This window comes from Rhinoraja longicauda, chromosome 21, assembly GCF_053455715.1.
Source record: "Rhinoraja longicauda isolate Sanriku21f chromosome 21, sRhiLon1.1, whole genome shotgun sequence".
In the NCBI taxonomy this organism is placed as follows: Eukaryota; Metazoa; Chordata; class Chondrichthyes; order Rajiformes; family Arhynchobatidae; genus Rhinoraja; species Rhinoraja longicauda.
Window position 1 is genome coordinate 29,916,689 of NC_135973.1, and position 18,700 is coordinate 29,935,388.

The following is an 18,700-nucleotide window of genomic DNA, read 5'->3' on the forward strand; positions in this document are numbered from 1 at the left end:
ACCCTCCCAAAGGAATTTATTTTTCGATGCAGTGCATTGGTTGTGTTGGTTATGTTTCAATGATCGAAATAAATGAAATGAGTTCGCCTTTCAATGCAGTGAATTGCTTGTCTTTGTGTTTGCTTTATTGATCTAAATAAATGAAAAGAGTTATCTTTTAAATGCAGTGCAATGCCGGTGTCAGTGTTTATTTCATTGGTCAAAATGAATGAAACTAGAATATTTGAAAGAGATGCCATGAGAAAGTACTTAACAATGCAATAACTTCAGACTCCAATTTTTTTTTTAAATGTCCAAAATCTACTTTATTCAAACAAATTATATTCCTATGAAAGGTGGATAACTACATGCAAAAATCTTTAAAAAAAAATAAACTTCAAACAATTACAAAATATACCTAAAATGTGGTCTGGCCGGACCTTGCTGTCGGTATGGTCAGGTGTCCGCCCCCCTTTGACAGCATCGTGGTCTCCGCCCCCATTCCACAGCTGGCTGTTGCAGCCGAACTTCTGTGGACGGGGTTCTGACAGTTCCTGTCGCAACCTGTCTTCTTCCGATCCCGGTACCTGTCACCGGTTGACGTTGGTAGTCGCCAATGAAATTCATCCGTCCTCAGTACCGGCGACAACCTACCACACCTGGCGACAACCTACGACAGCGCCCACGACAAGCTACGATCATTGGCGTCAAGCCAGCCGGCGCCGAAAAATTTCGAGCAGGATCAATTATCCGCGACAACCCGAGATCTGCTACGACTCATTGGAGACTACTCACGATCATGCTCGCGACACCCTGCGACACACCGGCAAACGTGCGGCGACAGCCTAGTCGCCGGCAGTCGCCTTAAAAATCGCCTAACTGAGGAAGGATATTCTTGCTATTGAGGGCGTGCAGCGTAGGTTCACTAGGTTAATTCCCGGAATGGCGGGACTGTCGTATGTTGAAAGGCTGGAGCAATTAGGCTTGTATACACTGGAATTTAGAAGGATGAGGGGGGATCTTATTGAAACATATAAGATAATTAGGGGATTGGACACATTAGAGGCAGGAAACATGTTCCCAATGTTGGGGGAGTCCAGAACAAGGGGCCACAGTTTAAGAATAAGGGGTAGGCCATTCAGAACGGAGATGAGGAAGAACTTTTTCAGTCAGAGAGTGGTGAAGGTGTGGAATTCTCTGCCTCAGAAGGCAGTGGAGGCCAGTTCGTTGGATGCTTTCAAGAGAGAGCTGGATAGAGCTCTTAAGGATAGCGGAGTGAGGGGGTATGGGGAGAAGGCAGGAACGGGGTACTGATTGAGAGTGATCAGCCATGATCGCATTGAATGGCGGTGCTAGCTCGAAGGGCTGAATGGCCTACTCTTGCACCTATTGTCTATTGTCTATTGACAGGCCCTTTAGGCCATTCAGGCCATCAAGTTTATTCCGCCATTCAATCATGTCTGATCTATCTTTCCCTGCAACCACATTCTCCTGCCTTCTACACATAACCCCTGACACCCTTACTACTAATTAACAATCTATCTATCTCTGCCTTAGAAATATCTTTTGACTTGGGGTCCACAGCCTTCTATGGCAATGAATTCCGCTGATTCACTACTCAGTTTCTCTCTCCACAGATACTGTCTAACCCACAGAGAATTTCAACCTGCCTCATTTTATTTCACATTTCCAGCTTCTGCAATATTTGCTATTTATAATAAAGACCCCAGGTTTCCCGGGGAAGGATAGAGTCACTGGAATTTAGAAGGATGAGTGGGGATCTTATAGAAACATATAAAATTCTTAAGGGATTGGACAGGCTAGATGCAGGAAAAATGTTCCCCATGTTGAGGGAGTCCAGAACCAGGGGTCACAGTTAAAGAATAAGGGGTAGGCCATATAGGACTGAGATGAAGAAAAATGTTTTCACCCAGAGAGTTGTGAATCTGTAGAATTATCTGCCACAGAAGGCAGTGGAGGCCAACTCACTGGATGGTTTCAAGAGAAAGTTAGATTTAGCTCTTCGGGCTAAAGGAATCAAGGGATATGGGGGGGGGGAAAGCAGGAACGGGATGCTGATTTTGGATGATCATATTGAATGGCGGTGCTGGATTGAAGGGTCGAATGGCCTACTCATGCACCTATTTTCTACGTCTTATAGCACCCCCTTTTCACTGCGTTGGGCTCAGAACCTCTCCACTCAGGCAATTCTATTACCACTCAGACATGGGCTCACTGGTTATTCCATTGGCATTGAACTCAAATATGACTTTAATTTTAGCTACTCATGTAGAACGCCATCTTACATTCAATGCTCGCGATGTACGATCCACATATTTTAAGGTCCACATCCCTGGCATTACCCTGGTTTTACAATCAGAAGATTAAGTTAAATTTTGGAACACCTCATTCAGAATGAGTTGCTCGAAAGTCAGCATTCAAAATTGGTTTAAAAAAAATCAAAGCCAAAATTGAGAATAGAATGGGGAGGAATAAACAGCGAGGTCACAGCGGGGCAACGTAAAGTTAAAGCTACAACGCTTCAGCTGAGCAGCTTTTGATTTCAGGGGACACAAGAAACTGCAGATGCTGAATCTTGATCAAAACACAAAGTACTGGAGGAACTCAGTGGGTCAGGCACCATCTGTAGAGAGAATGGACGGATGACATTTCAGGTCAAGACCCTTCTTCAGACTGATCACATACGAACTTTTCATTTCTTATGTGAGAGGGATTTAGTCTTAGTTTTACAAACACCCTGCTGATAGCAATAAACAGAACAGAAAGCTACATCTGCTGATAAATTCACACTGATCAATGAATTCCACTGGGATACTAGATCCTAACATTAACAAGTGGATTTGATGTTTCTTAAAACAGGTCAAACAGCTGACATCATTGAAAAGCAATATTCCATGTTCATTAACAAGGAGCTATAGGCATTGATCTTCATGTTTTTGAGATCTATGACTCATTTCACTTACATCCCTCTACAGTGGCATGGCACCAACCACTCATTATCACCCCTGCAATATAGTACAATATAGACCATTGTACACAAAGTCAGACTTTTACTTTCAGAATTTCCAGTTCATCAACCTTCAGGCATACATTCTGAGGCAGATTATAGCTGTTCCAAAATCAGGATTGATGCACAAAGGTTATGTAATGAGGTGATGTTGCACAGTGGCATCATGGGGACAATACCTCTGGCTCCAAGATAGACACAAAATGCTGGAGTAACTCAGCGGGACAGGCAGCATCTCTGGAGAGAAGGAGTGGGTGATGTTTCGGGTCGAGACCCTTCTTCAGACTGCCCAGGTGAAATGTAGGTACTGCTGATGCTGTCAATAGACGTTCCATCCCAATGGCACTCACCTCAAGTAGCTGTGTCTCCACTTCATCGTGAACCAGATCAATGCCCATCCTCTTTTCACGGTGGTATAAACACTCTTGAACCATCTGAAACAAGCCACAAAGAAGACCCTTGTGTTATTCATATTAAACATCTGGAATATTTTATGGACTTATTTTAAGCTCATTTAAATTATAGGTTTGGAGAGAAGAGGTTAAAAATCAGGTGGAATGGGTATAGGAACAGTAAGCATATCATTAGTTTCAGCCCTTTTCATTTTAGGTGCTATTTTGTTTAGTTTAATGAGGAACAAGTACGGTAAACTGCACACAGACCTAAATAGAAGTAGAAACAAGGAACTGCAGATGCTGGCTTACCAAGGAAAGACACAAAATGCTGGAGTAACTCAGCAGGTCAGGCAGCATCCCTGGAGAACATGGATAAGTGATGTTTTGGGTCACGACCCTACTTCAGACTGATCACAGGGATGCAACTTTTTTTTTCCTCCTCCCCCAACCCTCAGCAGTCCAAAGAATGGGTCAGACTCAAAATGCTCTCCACGGATGCTTCCTGACCACCGAGTTACTCCAGCATTTTGTCTCTCTGCCTTATAGATGTGTTTTATTGGTGTGAAGTGCTTTGAGATGTTCCAAAGTAACTCTGCATAACTATGTTCTATGGAAAATAATCTACGGATAAAACCAATGGGATAACAATGTTGGTTTTGCTAAATATACCATGTAGTAAATGCATGCATAACAATGCTTCTATTGAATTGACTTTAATTGAACAATGTTTCAGATGCATAGTTCAAAGGCAAATGACAAGCATTTAAGGCAGAGAACAGGGAAAGTATTTTAACCTTTATTTACTCTTGATAGTCATCGCAAATGGATACATCAGTCTGAATGCTTTATTTTAGTCCATGAAAAAAACAGGTTTTCTATTTTTATGTAACCCTTATATGTACAGATCAAATAATACATGAGCCACTATAGACATAAAGGTAGCTTTTAAGGACATGGGTTCAAACCCAACCTTTTGTTTTGGAGTGGCCATTTTGAGAGGGATTTCTTAGAGGTGGAAGAGCCATTGAGAGGTGAAAGTGCAGGCTTCAGTGAATGGTGTGCTTCGGTGAGGAGGACACACAAAATCAAGGCAAGGACAAGATAAGTTGTTTGAGGTTTGCTTTTCCTTAAACTTGCTTGATTTAATTTTAAGTGCGTATTAAAAGAGCAGTTTTGACAGTCAGTGGCATGGTACGTTTCTCTTGCAAGACGTGGGAAATCAGGGAGCAGCCAAGTGTCCCCGAGGACTATGTTTGCAGGAAGTGTGTCCACCTGCAGCTCCCCTCGGTGGTTTGGAGGAGAATGGGATAATTAGGGACCGTCAGTGTGAGGTGTTGCGCTTTTAAGAGATTGAATGTAAGTGTAAACAGTTAATGGTAAGATCCTTAACAGAATCTCGGGGTCCTAGTTCGTAACTCTCTGAAAATGGCATCACAAGCAGATGGAGTGGTAACGAAGGCATCAAGTTAATTAGTCAAGGAATTGGGTACAAGAGTCAGGAAGTCATGCGGCAGCTGTATAAAACTTTGGTTAGGCTGCGTTTGGAGTTTGGTTTACAATGCTGGTCATGCCATTCATTACAGGAAGGATGTGGAGATTTTGAAGAAGGTGCAGAAGAAGTATCCCAGAATGCTGCCTGGATTTGCGGGTGTTAGCTATAAGGAGAGGTGAACAAACCTGGATTGTTTTTTTCTGGAACATCAGAGGTTAAGGGGCGACATGATAGTATAGAATATTATGAGAGGCACAGATTGGGTAGACAGACCTTTTTCCCCAGGGGTTGAAATGTTAAAGACTAGAGGGCACAGCTTTAAGGTCAGAGGAGGAAAGCTGAAAGGGGATACGCGCGGCAAGTTTTTTTTTTACAGAGAATGGTTGATGCCTGGAACATGCTATCAGGGGTGTTGGTGAAGGCAGATTGGATAGTGGCATTTAAGAGGTTTTTAGGTAGGCACATGGAAACTGCAGGGAATAAAGAGATATGGATCACAAGCAAGCAGAAGAAATTAACTTGGCATCATGTTCGGCATAGATATTGTGGACCAAAGGTCTGTTCCCGTGCTGTACTGTTCTGTATTGTATGTTCGCCCGAGATTTGAGCATGAAGCACTTCAATGCCAAAAGGAGGGAGAGTTACATTGTCAGCTTTCAGAGGAGAAATTAAACAAGGCCCAATGGAAACCATTCAAGTAGTAAACAGTGTTGGTAGAACAACAGCAAATTTAAGTGATGTTCCAGGAAAACTAAAGAATTAAACTTTGAACTCTGTGAAGTTGTCTCAGGCAAGTGAGTTACAGTTCTAGAATTATCAGCATTTAAGGAACAAGATTAAAATTTGTCAGATATAGGTAACTTTATTGCTAACATAAATTAGGGAAAAAAACACGAGAGTGGGGAGTGTTGGGGGGGGGAGGCTAAGGTAGAGTCGTTATGAGGATTAAGAAATCCACCCAAGTTGATTCCCAACAGGTCTTCACAGCCACACACTGGTCTGGCATGGATAATGAAAGTGCTGCCCAAGCATACTTTACACACCATGATGAATACTCAGATGCCTCAGCACACAAGCACATTTGATCCAAACAAACAAAATCGGCAACTCTGCAGAGATTACCGAAATTGGATTGCACAGCCCACTAAAACATGTTAGAGGATTTTAGTTCACTTAGCTCTCAACACAACTCCCCACTTTTTCGGCAAATGTTTTACCAATTGAATTTCACTTTGGAAGAAAGCCAATTAACCAAATCCGTTTCCTTACATTGTTTAATTAAAAGTCCTCCCTCAAGTGGAATTTACTTGGTTAAAACAAAACGTTGAATCTTTTCCAACCTTACATTTTTTGCGGAAATCAAAATACAAAGAATAGCTGTTGAAAAAATGAAAAACATGTATAGTTTTATAAACCACGACTTCACCAACATGGGCAAAATACATTTCCCCTTCAAAATAAACTCACGCCTGCCTCACTAAGATTATTGCATCAGTAGTTTTCTGATAAATTAGCCCCGACCAAGAAATTCCTATGAACTTACATCCAATATCTCTAATTGCATACAGTGTATTAATTGTACAAGTCCCCAAGATAGCTCTTAGAGACCTGCATTTCAGAGAGATGGATAAATCTGTGGCAGAGATGGGATACTCCAACAATTGTCTGTCATTATTGATATTTCTGTGAAACTCCCCACTTGTGACTTTAGTTAATTCTGATGATAAACACTTCTTAACTATCTGATGCAAGATCAATGCAATGACAGCTTCAATTAGCAGTATTCATCTTCTGAGTCAGAATGCTGTGGTATTATTCACTAGCTCGGGCCTTGATCATATAAAATTGGACTGATACTTTAGGAAAGCAGTGAGGGTGTGTTACTCTATTGGAAAGATCCTGAAAAATAACCAATGCATTCCTAATATTGGATATCAATGATACTTTATTGTCACATGTACTTAGGTACAGTGAAATTCATTGATTTTGCATACAATACACAAAGTACGCGAAGAGTCGCCACTTATCTGGCGCCATCAAAGTTACAAAAGTACTCATTTGAGTACAGGTGGTCCCTCTGTGTTCTCGCTGCCCCCCCCCCCCCCCCCCCTTCCTCCCTCTACAACCATGGATGATTTTTCTTAAATGCTCAAGTTGCTGGAAATATTATTTTGTTTTAAATGTGCAAAGCACAGGAGGTCATATAGCATCGAGACAAACATATAATTTTTCGGGTCTAAGTCCCTTCATCAGAAATCTCTTGAGCTTGTTCCCACTCATTTTCTGGTTTTATTTTACATTGTGAATGATGCACTTGGAATAAAACACTCCAACTTTCTCCCAGACAGTCTGTGCTGATTAAAACAGGGTGGATGCACCATCCACACCAGGCATGAAGAGAGAACCTTTCATTCAAAGCAGTGATCACTGACATAACCCATAGGGATGTCCCACATTCTTTTAGCAACTTTTTCATCCAACTTCCACCAAATTCCTGAGTCACAGGTATGGGTCTAGAACTTAGCCCTTTTAGAGGAAAAAACGTTAAAACAGATAACAAGATTAAACATTACGAAAAAAAAAAATTTTAAAAGAGAAGGAATTTAGATATTGAGGTCAAAGAGAACAGATAAATGTTTTGCTTCATTTATCTACGTCAGAAATAAAAGCACTGTTTGTAATAAAACATTTGTTACTGTTCACTTAGTGCATTTCAGAGAGCCAACTGAGAGCCAATTTTTTTTAAGTGAAATTAGCGTAGGCAAACTCATTTCCCTGGAACACCATTCTTTGGCTTAATTAGTATGTCAATAATTAGTACCAATACTTGGCCCAGCTCAGCAGCTATTTACCTCCCTTGGAAATTGGAGTAAAATTATTTTTTTTCCACTTCATTTACTTGCCATTTATTTTTCTTAGAGCTAATCTCTGATGTTTGGCATACATCGTTCCATGAATGCTTACTAATTATTTTCTTTATAGGAACTGAATTTTCAGCTATATTATCCTCACATCTCCATTATTCAAACCTAATCCACTACTTTTCTTTGGCCCAGCATCAAAATAACTAATTTTCTCCGATGAAGTTTGAATCATGTCAGTCAATAATAGCCTTCCTTGCACCATCGAGCCTTTATCAATTAATCTTTCCCCCCTCCAAAGAGCTTCACTTACTGGCTTGGAGGGACTGACTACCTTAGGTGAGGTTCCTCGGCCAAGTTGGGCAAAACGGCCTGCTTTCCATGTTGAATGACAATACAATACAATATATCTTTGTTGTCAGTGTACAAGTACAACGAGATTAAGAATGCCACTTCCATATCGATGCTATAAAATAAATAAAACACGGCAAAAACAAAAATCAACAAAAAGAAGGGAGAAAAAAAAGAACCAAGGTAAAGTGCAAATAGGTTCATGCAGGGTCATTTGTGCCAGATGACCATGGGGGCAGGGACAGATCATGGCGGGCTCTCAGCAGGTCCGATTCAGAGCAGCTATAGCTCTAGGAATAAAGCTGTTTCTCAGCCTGGAGGTGCGGGCGTAGAAGACCTTGTAACATCTGCCAGATGGAAGAAACAGACGGTGGCATGGGTGTGTGGAGTCTTTGTAGATGCTGGTGGCTTTCCTGAGGCAGTGTGCATTGCCTATCCTACTTAAAATCCATTTTCTCCACGCCACATGATAATTGTTGATGCACCTTGAGATGGCTGGGCCTTGCACAATGGCCTGAGGAACTCCTATAATTATGCCCTGTGGCTAAGATTATTAAAAAATATATTTTTGGAAACCAGGGGGCATTGGCAAGGCCTGCATTTATTGACTGTCATCTATCGCCACTCAAGGTGGTAATGGTGACATGGTGACTGAGTGGCTTGCTCGGCCATTTTGAAGAGCTTTGGGGATTTCAACACAAGGGGGGGGAGGGGGGGTTAGAGTGGCGCTGGCCAGAGCAGGAAGGAAGGGCAGATTTCCTCCCATGAAGGGCAGAAAACCAGATGGTTTCTTTAAAAAAACAAAATCTGTTAGTTATTGTAATCAACTGTAAAAACGGTTGTTGCTGTTTATCCAAATTCCAAGATTACAGCTGTCATGGAGTGATTTGAATTTCGGTCTTTGAAATGTTTGTTTAGGCCCCTGGTTTACTAATCTGCAAACATATGTCATGCATACCACAACTCTGTGATGGGATGACTCCAACTCTCTTTCCATTTCAAAAAACCCACAATGTCCATACAGGCAATGTTAATTCATTGTCTTCATCGATTCTCTCTCCCTCTCCCTTCATTGAAGAATTGAGACACTTTCTCCATTTTGGCAGTAATTTCCTTAGAAGTTCAGATTGAGTTCAGTCTATTGCCAGAAACACCAGGGTGCAATGAAATTCATTGCTCGCATAAAGTTCAGAGTACACAATATACATGCTGATAGATGCAACAATAAACACAATGACCAAACAGCAGAATGGTGTAAAGATTGAAATGCAATCTGATGCAGTGCAAAAAATTACAAAAGTGCAATAATGGAATAACAGAATGAGGGAGAGTTAAGAGCAAGAGTGTGGCAGAACCTCCATGAAGGGGATGAGAAAGGAGCGATTGGTTCAGGAGTCTAATACCAGTGGAGAAGAAGCTGTTCTTAAGCCTCAATGTCCAGCATTTTTAGCTCCTTACCTCCTTCCAGAAGCTAGAAGAGAGAAAAGGGTGGCAGTAATCTGGATGATACTTCCTGCCTTCCAACTCATGAAGATGGACTGGGTGGAAGGAAGTGATAAGCCTGTGATGAACTGGGCTCTGCGTTCACCACTCACACAGTTAAGAGCAGAGCAGTTGGCATGGCAGGCTGAGATGCAATCCTGTCGGAATTATTTCCATAGAGCATCTGTAGAAGTCCGAGAAAATGTCCGAGAAGTCCTGGACATGTTGAAACTCCTTAAACACTTGAGAGAAAATGCACCGGTGCATCTTTTTTGATCGCTACATCAAGGGAAGGAACTAGGACTTGAAGCTGTTGACCATCTCTACATTAGCATCGTTGATTAGAACAAGGTTTTGTTCACCAACACCTCCTCCCACGTTCCTGCTTCCTTTGGTCAACAGCCAACTCTTTCCTCTTGCTGACCTTCAGACACCGTGACACAAGGTCCCCAATCTCTCCTGTGCTCCAATTCCTCATTGTTGCAGATCCTGCCGATAGCAGTAGTATCATCGGCTCACTAGATCAAGCTGGTCGTGTACACAATCATGGGATACAGGGAGTAGAAAAAGGGACTGAGCACACAACCTTCAGGAGCACCAATGTTGTGGATCAGGATGGAGGGAATCTTATAACTAATACTAACCGACAGAGGTCTGGCAGCCAGGAAGTCCAGAAGCCAGTTGCCAATGGAGGCGGCAATGGAGGCCAAGGTCCAGGAGCTTAGAGTTGAGTTTATTTGGTATTATGATGTTGAAGGCTAAGCTGTAATCAATGAATGAACCTGACATTGTTGTTCTTATTGTCAAAGTGATCTAGAGCTAAATATATTGCAAGGGAGATGGCATCCTCTTTCGACCTAATTTTCCTTTACACACATTGCAAGGGATCTAAATTGTCTGGAAGTCTGGTACAGAGGTGAGCCATTGCCAACCGTGCAAAGATCTTCATTGGAGTTAATGTTTGACCTACGGGTAGCAATCATTGAGATGGGTCACCTTATTTTTCTTGGGGACTGGGAAGATGGGGGGTTTCCTGAAGACAAACAGGGGCAGTAGACTGCTGAAGTGAGAGGTTGGTGAAGACTGTGGCCAATTGATTGGGGCACAATTTCAGAACCCATTCAGGGATCTCCATCAGGTCTGGCCATTTTCCACGAGTGTAGCCTCATGAAAGCAGATCTGACTTCTGCCACTGAGGTTTATGGGACTGAGCCAGAGGAAGGGGTGACCTGCCTTGGTGGAACTTTGTTTGCCTATTCAAAGATATTGTGTTTCTCTGGTAGAGATCCATCATTACCTGTGGTCGCCCCCAAATTTGGCTTGTAGACCAGAATGATGTTCAGGTCCTACATTAGTCGCCTGGCATGTGTTTGATTGAATTGAGCCTCTAGCTCGTTCTGGACTTCTCTCAGCTTTCCTGTAGCCTTACGGAGATTGTATTGATCTTCTTGAACAGTACCGGGTCGTCCTCTAAAGACTCTGATCTGGACTTTAGCGGAGAAGGAATCTCCCTGTTCATCCAAGGTTCCTGGTGCTCGCATTGTTTTACAAGTGCAAACTACTTTCACTCAAGATTAGGATCCCCAGATATTTTTCCATCAATTGCATTCCCCAACCAGCTTGTACCAACAGGAATAATCTCTCCGAACACATGTGGAACCCTCCAATTCTCTGGTTTGATTTCTTCATCTAAAGAAATTTGAAACCTCAGCTGCCACCTTTCATCAGCAGTCTAGATGCATCCCACTCAGACTGGGCCACTTTCCTGGAGTACTGCCAAGCCTTCTTTTTCCTGCCTAATTTTACCAGCAGCTCTGCTACAATATTGGCACTATCCACTACCTTTGCAAAGATAGATTTAGTATTAAGTATTCATTTAATCTCAGCTATCCAACGGCCTCCAAAAGACATTTTTTCTTCTTTTGTTCCAGATCAGCCTCTTCTTTCTTTTGATAATCAGTATGTTTATAAAGAAATTTGGCAATCCCTATGCTTACAAGTTATTATAACCGCCCAAAACGTATGCAAGAGAAGCCTCGCGTTTCCCCTGGAACAGCCAGCACCTTACTCTAGTGTGGAACATCAGGACACCCACCTAGGCATTACTTGGACACATCAGTCACAAACCTCCACACAGCTGCTTGCCAGTAGAGACCTGTGCTGTCTGATGCAGCACCACATTTACACAGGGGAATCTGCTAATTGAAAACACGGCAGGCTAACCAAGCGTAGATTCAGTGATTCCAATCATTTCAACGGAGAAGAATGGGGGAGGTACAATTTTTTAAATAATTGCATTTTTTGTTAATAATGAATGGTATTTTTAATTTTTAATAGTTTTCTTGTGGTTATGTGGATGTCAGAGACATTGCCACTCACGACCCTTCACCGCCAGCAATTTAATCGGTTGTCAAAGCATTTTGGTGGGACTGGTGAAAGGAACACTTGGACCTGTGCAGGTCCATGCCAATTGGGCCAAAGCAGAGTCCTTGGAGAAAATTTGTGTCAGTGGACCCCTCTGAGAGTGAGAATGGGTTTAGTAGGAAGATCACCAGCAGCCTTACACAGTGAACAACTCTGCAGAGGTTTCACGCTATTCTTTGCTTTTCTCAGTGTTCCGTTCTTCTCTTATCTCACTTCTCCTGTACACTTTCTGAATTCTGCTTAATTTTCTACCATTTTATGGAACTGCCCAATAACATTAGCCGACTAGTGATTTGATTATTGCCTCCATTTCTTCAGTCACATGGGAAGCTCCACTTTTGGTGGTTGGGGGGGAGGAGGGGGGGGGATGGAATATTTCCCATTTACGTGGATGAATGCAACTCCATCCATAATTCTACAAGTTTCATGCCATCCATGACAATGCAACCCACTTGACTGGCATCCTGTTCATCACCTTAAATATTCACTCCTTTCACCACTAGTGTTCTCTGGCTGTATTATGCAGTGAAGATAGACATAAAATGCCGGAGTCACTCAGCATATCGGAATAGAAGGAATGGATGACGTTTCGGGTCGAGATCCTTCTTCAGACTGAAGACGGGTCTCGACCCGAAATGTCACCAATTCACACATTTTCTTCCTCAAATTTTGATGGGTTCAGATCCTTCCATCACACTTTGATTAATGTCTGCAAGTAATATGCATAGACATACATAACTTAAAAATGTGAACATGAAAAAAGTTCACACATTTTCTTTCACAACAGAAATATGTACATGAACGCGTATTCCCAAATCACCTCTGATAGAATCAAATTAATTAGAACAGTCAAAACAAAAATCAAAGATAGACACAACATGCTCAGTAGGTCAGGCAGCATCTGTGGAGAAAAATGGATGGGTGGCATTTTGGGTTAGGACCTTTCTTCAGACTGATTGCAAAAATCAAGTTAGCCAGAGAATAATGACCAGCTGAGTAACCAAGAGAAGGTGATAATGTGACCGTTCAAACTGCATCAAAACAAAATCCAAGCATTTTGAATCAATATCTGAAAGCTGTAAATTTACCTTACAATCACCCAAAGCTGCCCTTTTAAGATTTGCTATGGGGTTTCAGAAAACTAGTCTTATAGCTGTCCTACACAATCTATATTAATAGTTCATAATTTCAGATTTTAAACTGCCAAAAATAAGCATGCGCTGAATGAATTAGTATTATATAATATTTACACTGAGGAATTCATAATTATTATGTTATTTTGTCCATGTTTTTCTACTGCAAGGATAGCCATTTCACTGACCTGGAGATGTGCATCTGTCTCTTCCAGTGCTTTCTCAACTCTTCTCTTCACTTGACCCAGAGCATGAATCTCCATGATCATTTGGTCAAGCTCATGATCCAGCTCAGATTTCCAGAAGCTGATGTCCTCTACCCTCTGCCCAATGTTGGCACTGGTGTCATTCTGTATTTTTCGGGTCAGCTGGGCTTTATCCTGGATGAGCCTCGAGGTGTCTTCCCTGAGCTTCTCGGCATTGTGTCTGGAGCAGTCGGATTGCTTGTAGTTGTTGTGGTTGGACTCCAACCATTCGCCTGGAGTGTATCTGCTGAAGAGGGCTATGCGATTGGACGTTCCTGGGGAGCACGGATCCATGGTAGGGCACGGGTCTATCACGGAGCAAGGATTCACTACTGGGCAGTTTATTGGTGGTCTTGGAATGATTGCCGGGCAAGAATGCATCACAGGGTATGAAGGCACGGGACAGTTGATTATGGGACCCCCGCTCACCGCTGAACAAGAGGTCATTGGTGGATACGAGGTCATCATTGGGTACTGCCTCCCACACAAGTTCTTAGTATAAGGTCCAAGAGTGGTATTGACACCTGCAACCTTGTAGTAGGTACTTGGTCTCCATGGCAAGTTAACACTACTGCACCTGGTTTCCAAATCTGTGGTACAACATCTGCCATACATGGTGGCTACAGTTTCTACAAAAGAAACAGAATTATTTTAGCTTGCAACTAACAGCTTTTGATCTCAGTAGCAAACTAAGGCTTAATCATTTTTTTTTTTTTAAAAGCAAAATCAAAATTATTCACGTCAAACTACAAAACGCTATGCAATATCTAGTCAACCCAACTAAAAGGTCAGCGTATCAGATCTTGAGCACACATAATTACAGTAATGACATAATATGACTATCATAAAACTTTCTTACGACGCATTATGACATACACGACATCATAAAGCTAGCTATTATAAAATGGTCCATCATGAAGCTCTCGAAATAAGCAAGACATACATTACTGGCATCATCCTTGCAATTAAAACGGCTCTGGTCTAAGGGCCGCCTGGGAGGAATTGCACCCATCGCTGGCAGCAGGGGTGGGCCGTGTGTTATTTAGGTTAAACTATGGAAAATATTGCATTAAAGCATAAAGGGAGGAGAGGGGGGGGGGGGTCATGCATCACGGAGAAACACTTCCGAGTTAGCGGCTGCTTGTAACCCCTGAGCTCACGGGCGTTGTGCTGCATCTTAGTTTAATGCCAGTGCCGTGTGTGAGGGAGCAGCGCTGGCGCCTGTACTTGCTCTCTGCAGCGCGCATCTCTCTCTCTGCTGCTGTGCACTGGATCAGGGCACCAGGCGGTTGCCAGGGACGCCGCAACATCCCGGACCCTTAGCAACAGAGTCAGCTGCCGGTGCAGAGGTTGTGCGCCGGGGAGGAGCAGGGGGGGGGGGGGGGTGGAAAAAAACCTCTCCAGCAATCCAAACCAGCCTGAAAACATTCGCCTACTCGAGTCAGGGGTCCATCTTGCTCCTCCATGTTGACGCCTGCTGTGGTGGGTTTGCAGCCTATGAGAGATGACTTGATTCCAATCAGATGATTGATGCAAAGGGGGGGGGGGGGTAAATGTGCGTCATCTATCCTACTCACAATCAAATATTAAACCTCCCCCTCTCATTCCATCCCCTCTCTAATCCTCAGCAGTTTGCAAAGGTACATTACAGCTGCTGGACACAGCATTGCTACGTATTCACACTGCACAGCAAGGTTCTTGTATTTAGTGGAATTTCTGTCAGTTTAATGTGCAAAGAAAACCCCCCCACAAAAATTGCTGCATTTTCTGCCTGACGCGTTTCTCTGCTTATCTCTTGCTCCCATTTCCAGTTTAGTCTTAAGTGTCAAAACAAGGAACTGCAGATGCTGGTATACATTTAGAAAATACACAATGTGCTGGAGTAACCCAGCGGATCAGGCAGCATCCCCGGAGAACATAAACAGGTGGCGTTTCGGGTCCGGACCCTTCTTCACTAAATGTCTTCGCCCTCTCTCTGTGATTATTTCCAGAGTTCAATTAAGACCCGACCCTATCCCAGCCAGCTTTGTATCGTGAAAGTGCTCAATTCACTGAAAAGGAAAGAAGCTCCAATTGCAGCAATCTATTTAGCCGCCTCTCCTTACCCGGGCAGGGCAGGACAGGGGAGCTAAAGACTAGAGAAGAAAGGCTGCAGGTCAATTCTTATTCCACTTGAACAAGAATCATCAAAAAGAAACAACTGCGCTAAAATACTAATCCGATGCTACAGCATAGACAATAGGAAGGTAGTGGTCAGTATCTTTCTTGATACAGCTGTCTTGTTACAATTTGGAAATAAATTGAACAGTCAATCTGCGAATTGACTGGATATGAGCGTGGCCAGTTCTCAACAATCTCACCAAATATCGTGCGGTGATTTAAACACCCCACACCCACGCACACAATTACAATAATCTTATCGCAATACATGGTCTTTCTCACACTAAAATAAGGACTGTGATACCTTTTGCTCCCAAGGGAACTCTGAACACAATCTAGTGTGGGTGACCTTCGCCATTTCCCACTCTGTTGCCTTTTCCTTGATACCTTTCTAATATTCAACTAATAGAGTCAGCACACTGCAGAGTTAACATTTCAGAAGCACATTAATCACAACAGTACATAGTTTAGAGACAAAGCTTAATTGAGAGTTAGCATCAAAGAAAGCTTGTGGAGGATGGATTAGTTTGACCAACAAGGGTGCCGTTTAAACTCTTAGATTATGGTGGAATGTTTTTATGGATTGATCCTGATCAAAGCCTTGGAAGTGGCATGCTGGGTTATTGCCAAAAATGTCTTTCGCAAAGTGTGTCCAATTTGGTTACACACTTTATCTTCAAAGATTTGACAGAATCATCCCTCTGTGAGGAGGATCACATGCAGCATTTTCACACTGCAGCCAAAACTGAATGAACTCCTTCCACTATCTGTAGGATTTTGGAAATGGGCCAGACATTATTGCATATGGAACAAGAAATAAAAATGCCTAAACCAAGTTTATTGAGATATAGCGTAACCTGTGTTGGGAAATGGTATATGGAACAAGCTGCCAGAGGAGATAGTTAAGGCAGGTACTAAAACAGCATCTAAAAGGCACTTGGACAGGTATATAGATAGGAAAGGTTTAGAAGGATATGGGGCAAATGTGGGCAAATATGACTCTCTTAGATGGGGCAATGTGGTCGGCTTGGACAAGTTGGGCTGAATGCTATGTTTCCGTGCTGTATGCTATGATGACTCCAGGAGAACTTGGCTGGCCTTGTTTGAACTCCATACCATTCTGGACATAGCTTTGTTTGGTGTAACTGCAGGGTTTATTTGATGTCAGCACATTATTAAGTCTGATATATGATAAAATGTCCTTGATGTGAACAGGTGTTAATCTAGTTCACTTTCTAAAACCTAAGGTAGAATTTGCCTTCGCACAAGAAAGGGAAAAGAACTCTCATGTTGCTTTCTGTATGTGCTAGACTTTTTGTTTTCCAAACCATTAGAAGCTTCTTAGCTTATTTAATGATTGAGTTGTTCATTTTGTTTCCATGAAAGGATTTGGCAGATTGCAGGTACTTATTTGGAGACAGGTTTTTGTGTTTCAATGGCATCCTCAGAACAGTCAATATCCAGTTTCCCCAGTCATTGATCTTGCAAATAAAACTCTATTTTAAGTTTAATGATGTTCAAATATGCCAACAGACTGCGACTCTTATGCTCATTGGCAACATTGCGGAGATGCTGAGCTGCACTCAATACTGCACTAGATCTAATAGTTCATCATAACTGCCAACTTCTGTCTCATCAATACATAGCCAGGATTAGAATAACATATCAATAGATATATTGCTCTTCTATTTCTTTTCAAAGCTGTTGTTTAGTACAGAAAAGGAGAAAGTCTGTATTCCTGTTGGCTTTGTTACTATATTTCATTATCTTTGACTCTTACAGTTCCTGTGAAGGATTTGTACTCAGGGAACAAAGATAATAACATATTTGCAATGTATTTACAAACACTATTAGTGGAAGTATAGTAATTAGTCCTCCACAATCATCAAGTGTGTACTATTGGTTGGAGTATATGTCACCAAATTGCAAAGATAACCATGGCAATTCATGTAATGAGCAAGCACAGTCAATCCTCTTAACCATTGCGACTAATGCGCGAGGGATGTCAGCTGTGAATGAAGCTTCACATTGATGCTGTGTATCCTCTCTAGTTAATACAATGGTGTAGTGATCTACTGCATTTCTCTGGATATTGCAATTGCTGCATTCAGAAGATATGATATGCAGCTGTTTTGCCTATGGTTGACCAGCTTCAGGTGCAAGAGCCACTGGGTGATCTTACCTTCCTGGCTCCAAATCCTGCCTTTTTATCCTTTCAAGGGTTTTACTTTATTCATGGTCCCCAGGTCAACTGTCCATCAGAAAGGATCTTTGACCCTATGGTCCTCCTGTGGGTCTATAAGAGCAAATTCCATTGATAATGGGAACTGCAGAATGGACGGCAAGATTGGTTCCATCATATATTTCCTACACTTAGAGCAGAGCCAGTAGATATTTGTGAAAGAGATCATGCAGGAGTAATATAATAGAGAGATTTTCTGAGTGGAAGAACTCAGAGGTAGATAAAATCTTGCAGGGCTGGGTGAACGATGAGGAAAGAGAAACAAATGGTCATGTTGGAATTCCAATAAAGATTAATGCCACAGGAGGTGGAAAGTTTAGGGAAAATTGAGCATTGGAAATAAAGGGGAGAAAAAGAGCAACAGAGGCCCAAACTGGAAACAGCAAAAATAAATAAAGAACAGAATAGGATTTATAAAAAATCAAAGTATAAAGAAAGAAAATCAGAATTTATGGCAAGCACTGGGAAGAGGAAGCATGTTGAAGGTAATATGCAGTAGTTATTTTTTAGAATATAACTTTGGATGAAAAATTATTTCTGAAAGCTGAACAATGAAAGAACATATACTAAAATAAATAAATAGTTTAATATTTCTACATTTCTTGTTGAACTATTTTCACAAGTGTCTATTTAAAACCTAAATCAAAAAATTAAATTCATTAAATATGAAACAAGGGTATAATCTGGAGAAAAATCTGCTTAAGCACAAGAAAATATACTGACCAGACAAATAACTTAGTAATATTAGTAGTCACTTATCAATTATGGCAGTCTCAAAAGTGGAGATACTTCTTGTATGCCATTGCTGACTTTGACACTCTATAGTTGCAAATGCGAAGTGCAACCCAAACACCTGAAGCCGCTTTATGATGTTACTTTGTCATTATGATGTCATACTCAATGAACAT

General features: G+C 41.9%; 1 protein-coding gene across 4 annotated transcripts in view; it reads right to left on the reverse strand.

Moving 5' to 3' along the window:
• LOC144604093 (tektin-3-like) overlaps positions 1 to 18,700 on the reverse strand; it is an 81,060-nt gene that overhangs the window by 41,276 nt on the left and 21,084 nt on the right. Inside the window, exons 1-3 of one of the 4 annotated variants that reach the window (XM_078418200.1) lie at positions 14,250 to 14,705; positions 13,334 to 14,019; positions 3,358 to 3,441 (exon numbers count right to left, since the gene is read on the reverse strand). In XM_078418200.1, the coding sequence (XP_078274326.1) occupies positions 3,358 to 3,441; positions 13,334 to 14,019; positions 14,250 to 14,256 (777 nt within the window). In that variant the 5' untranslated portion in view covers positions 14,257 to 14,705. Of the gene's footprint in view, positions 1 to 3,357; positions 3,442 to 13,333; positions 14,020 to 14,249; positions 14,706 to 14,826; positions 14,922 to 18,700 lie in introns of those variants that run through there. The other 3 variants (XM_078418202.1, XM_078418201.1, XM_078418203.1) reach the window with 3 other exon arrangements.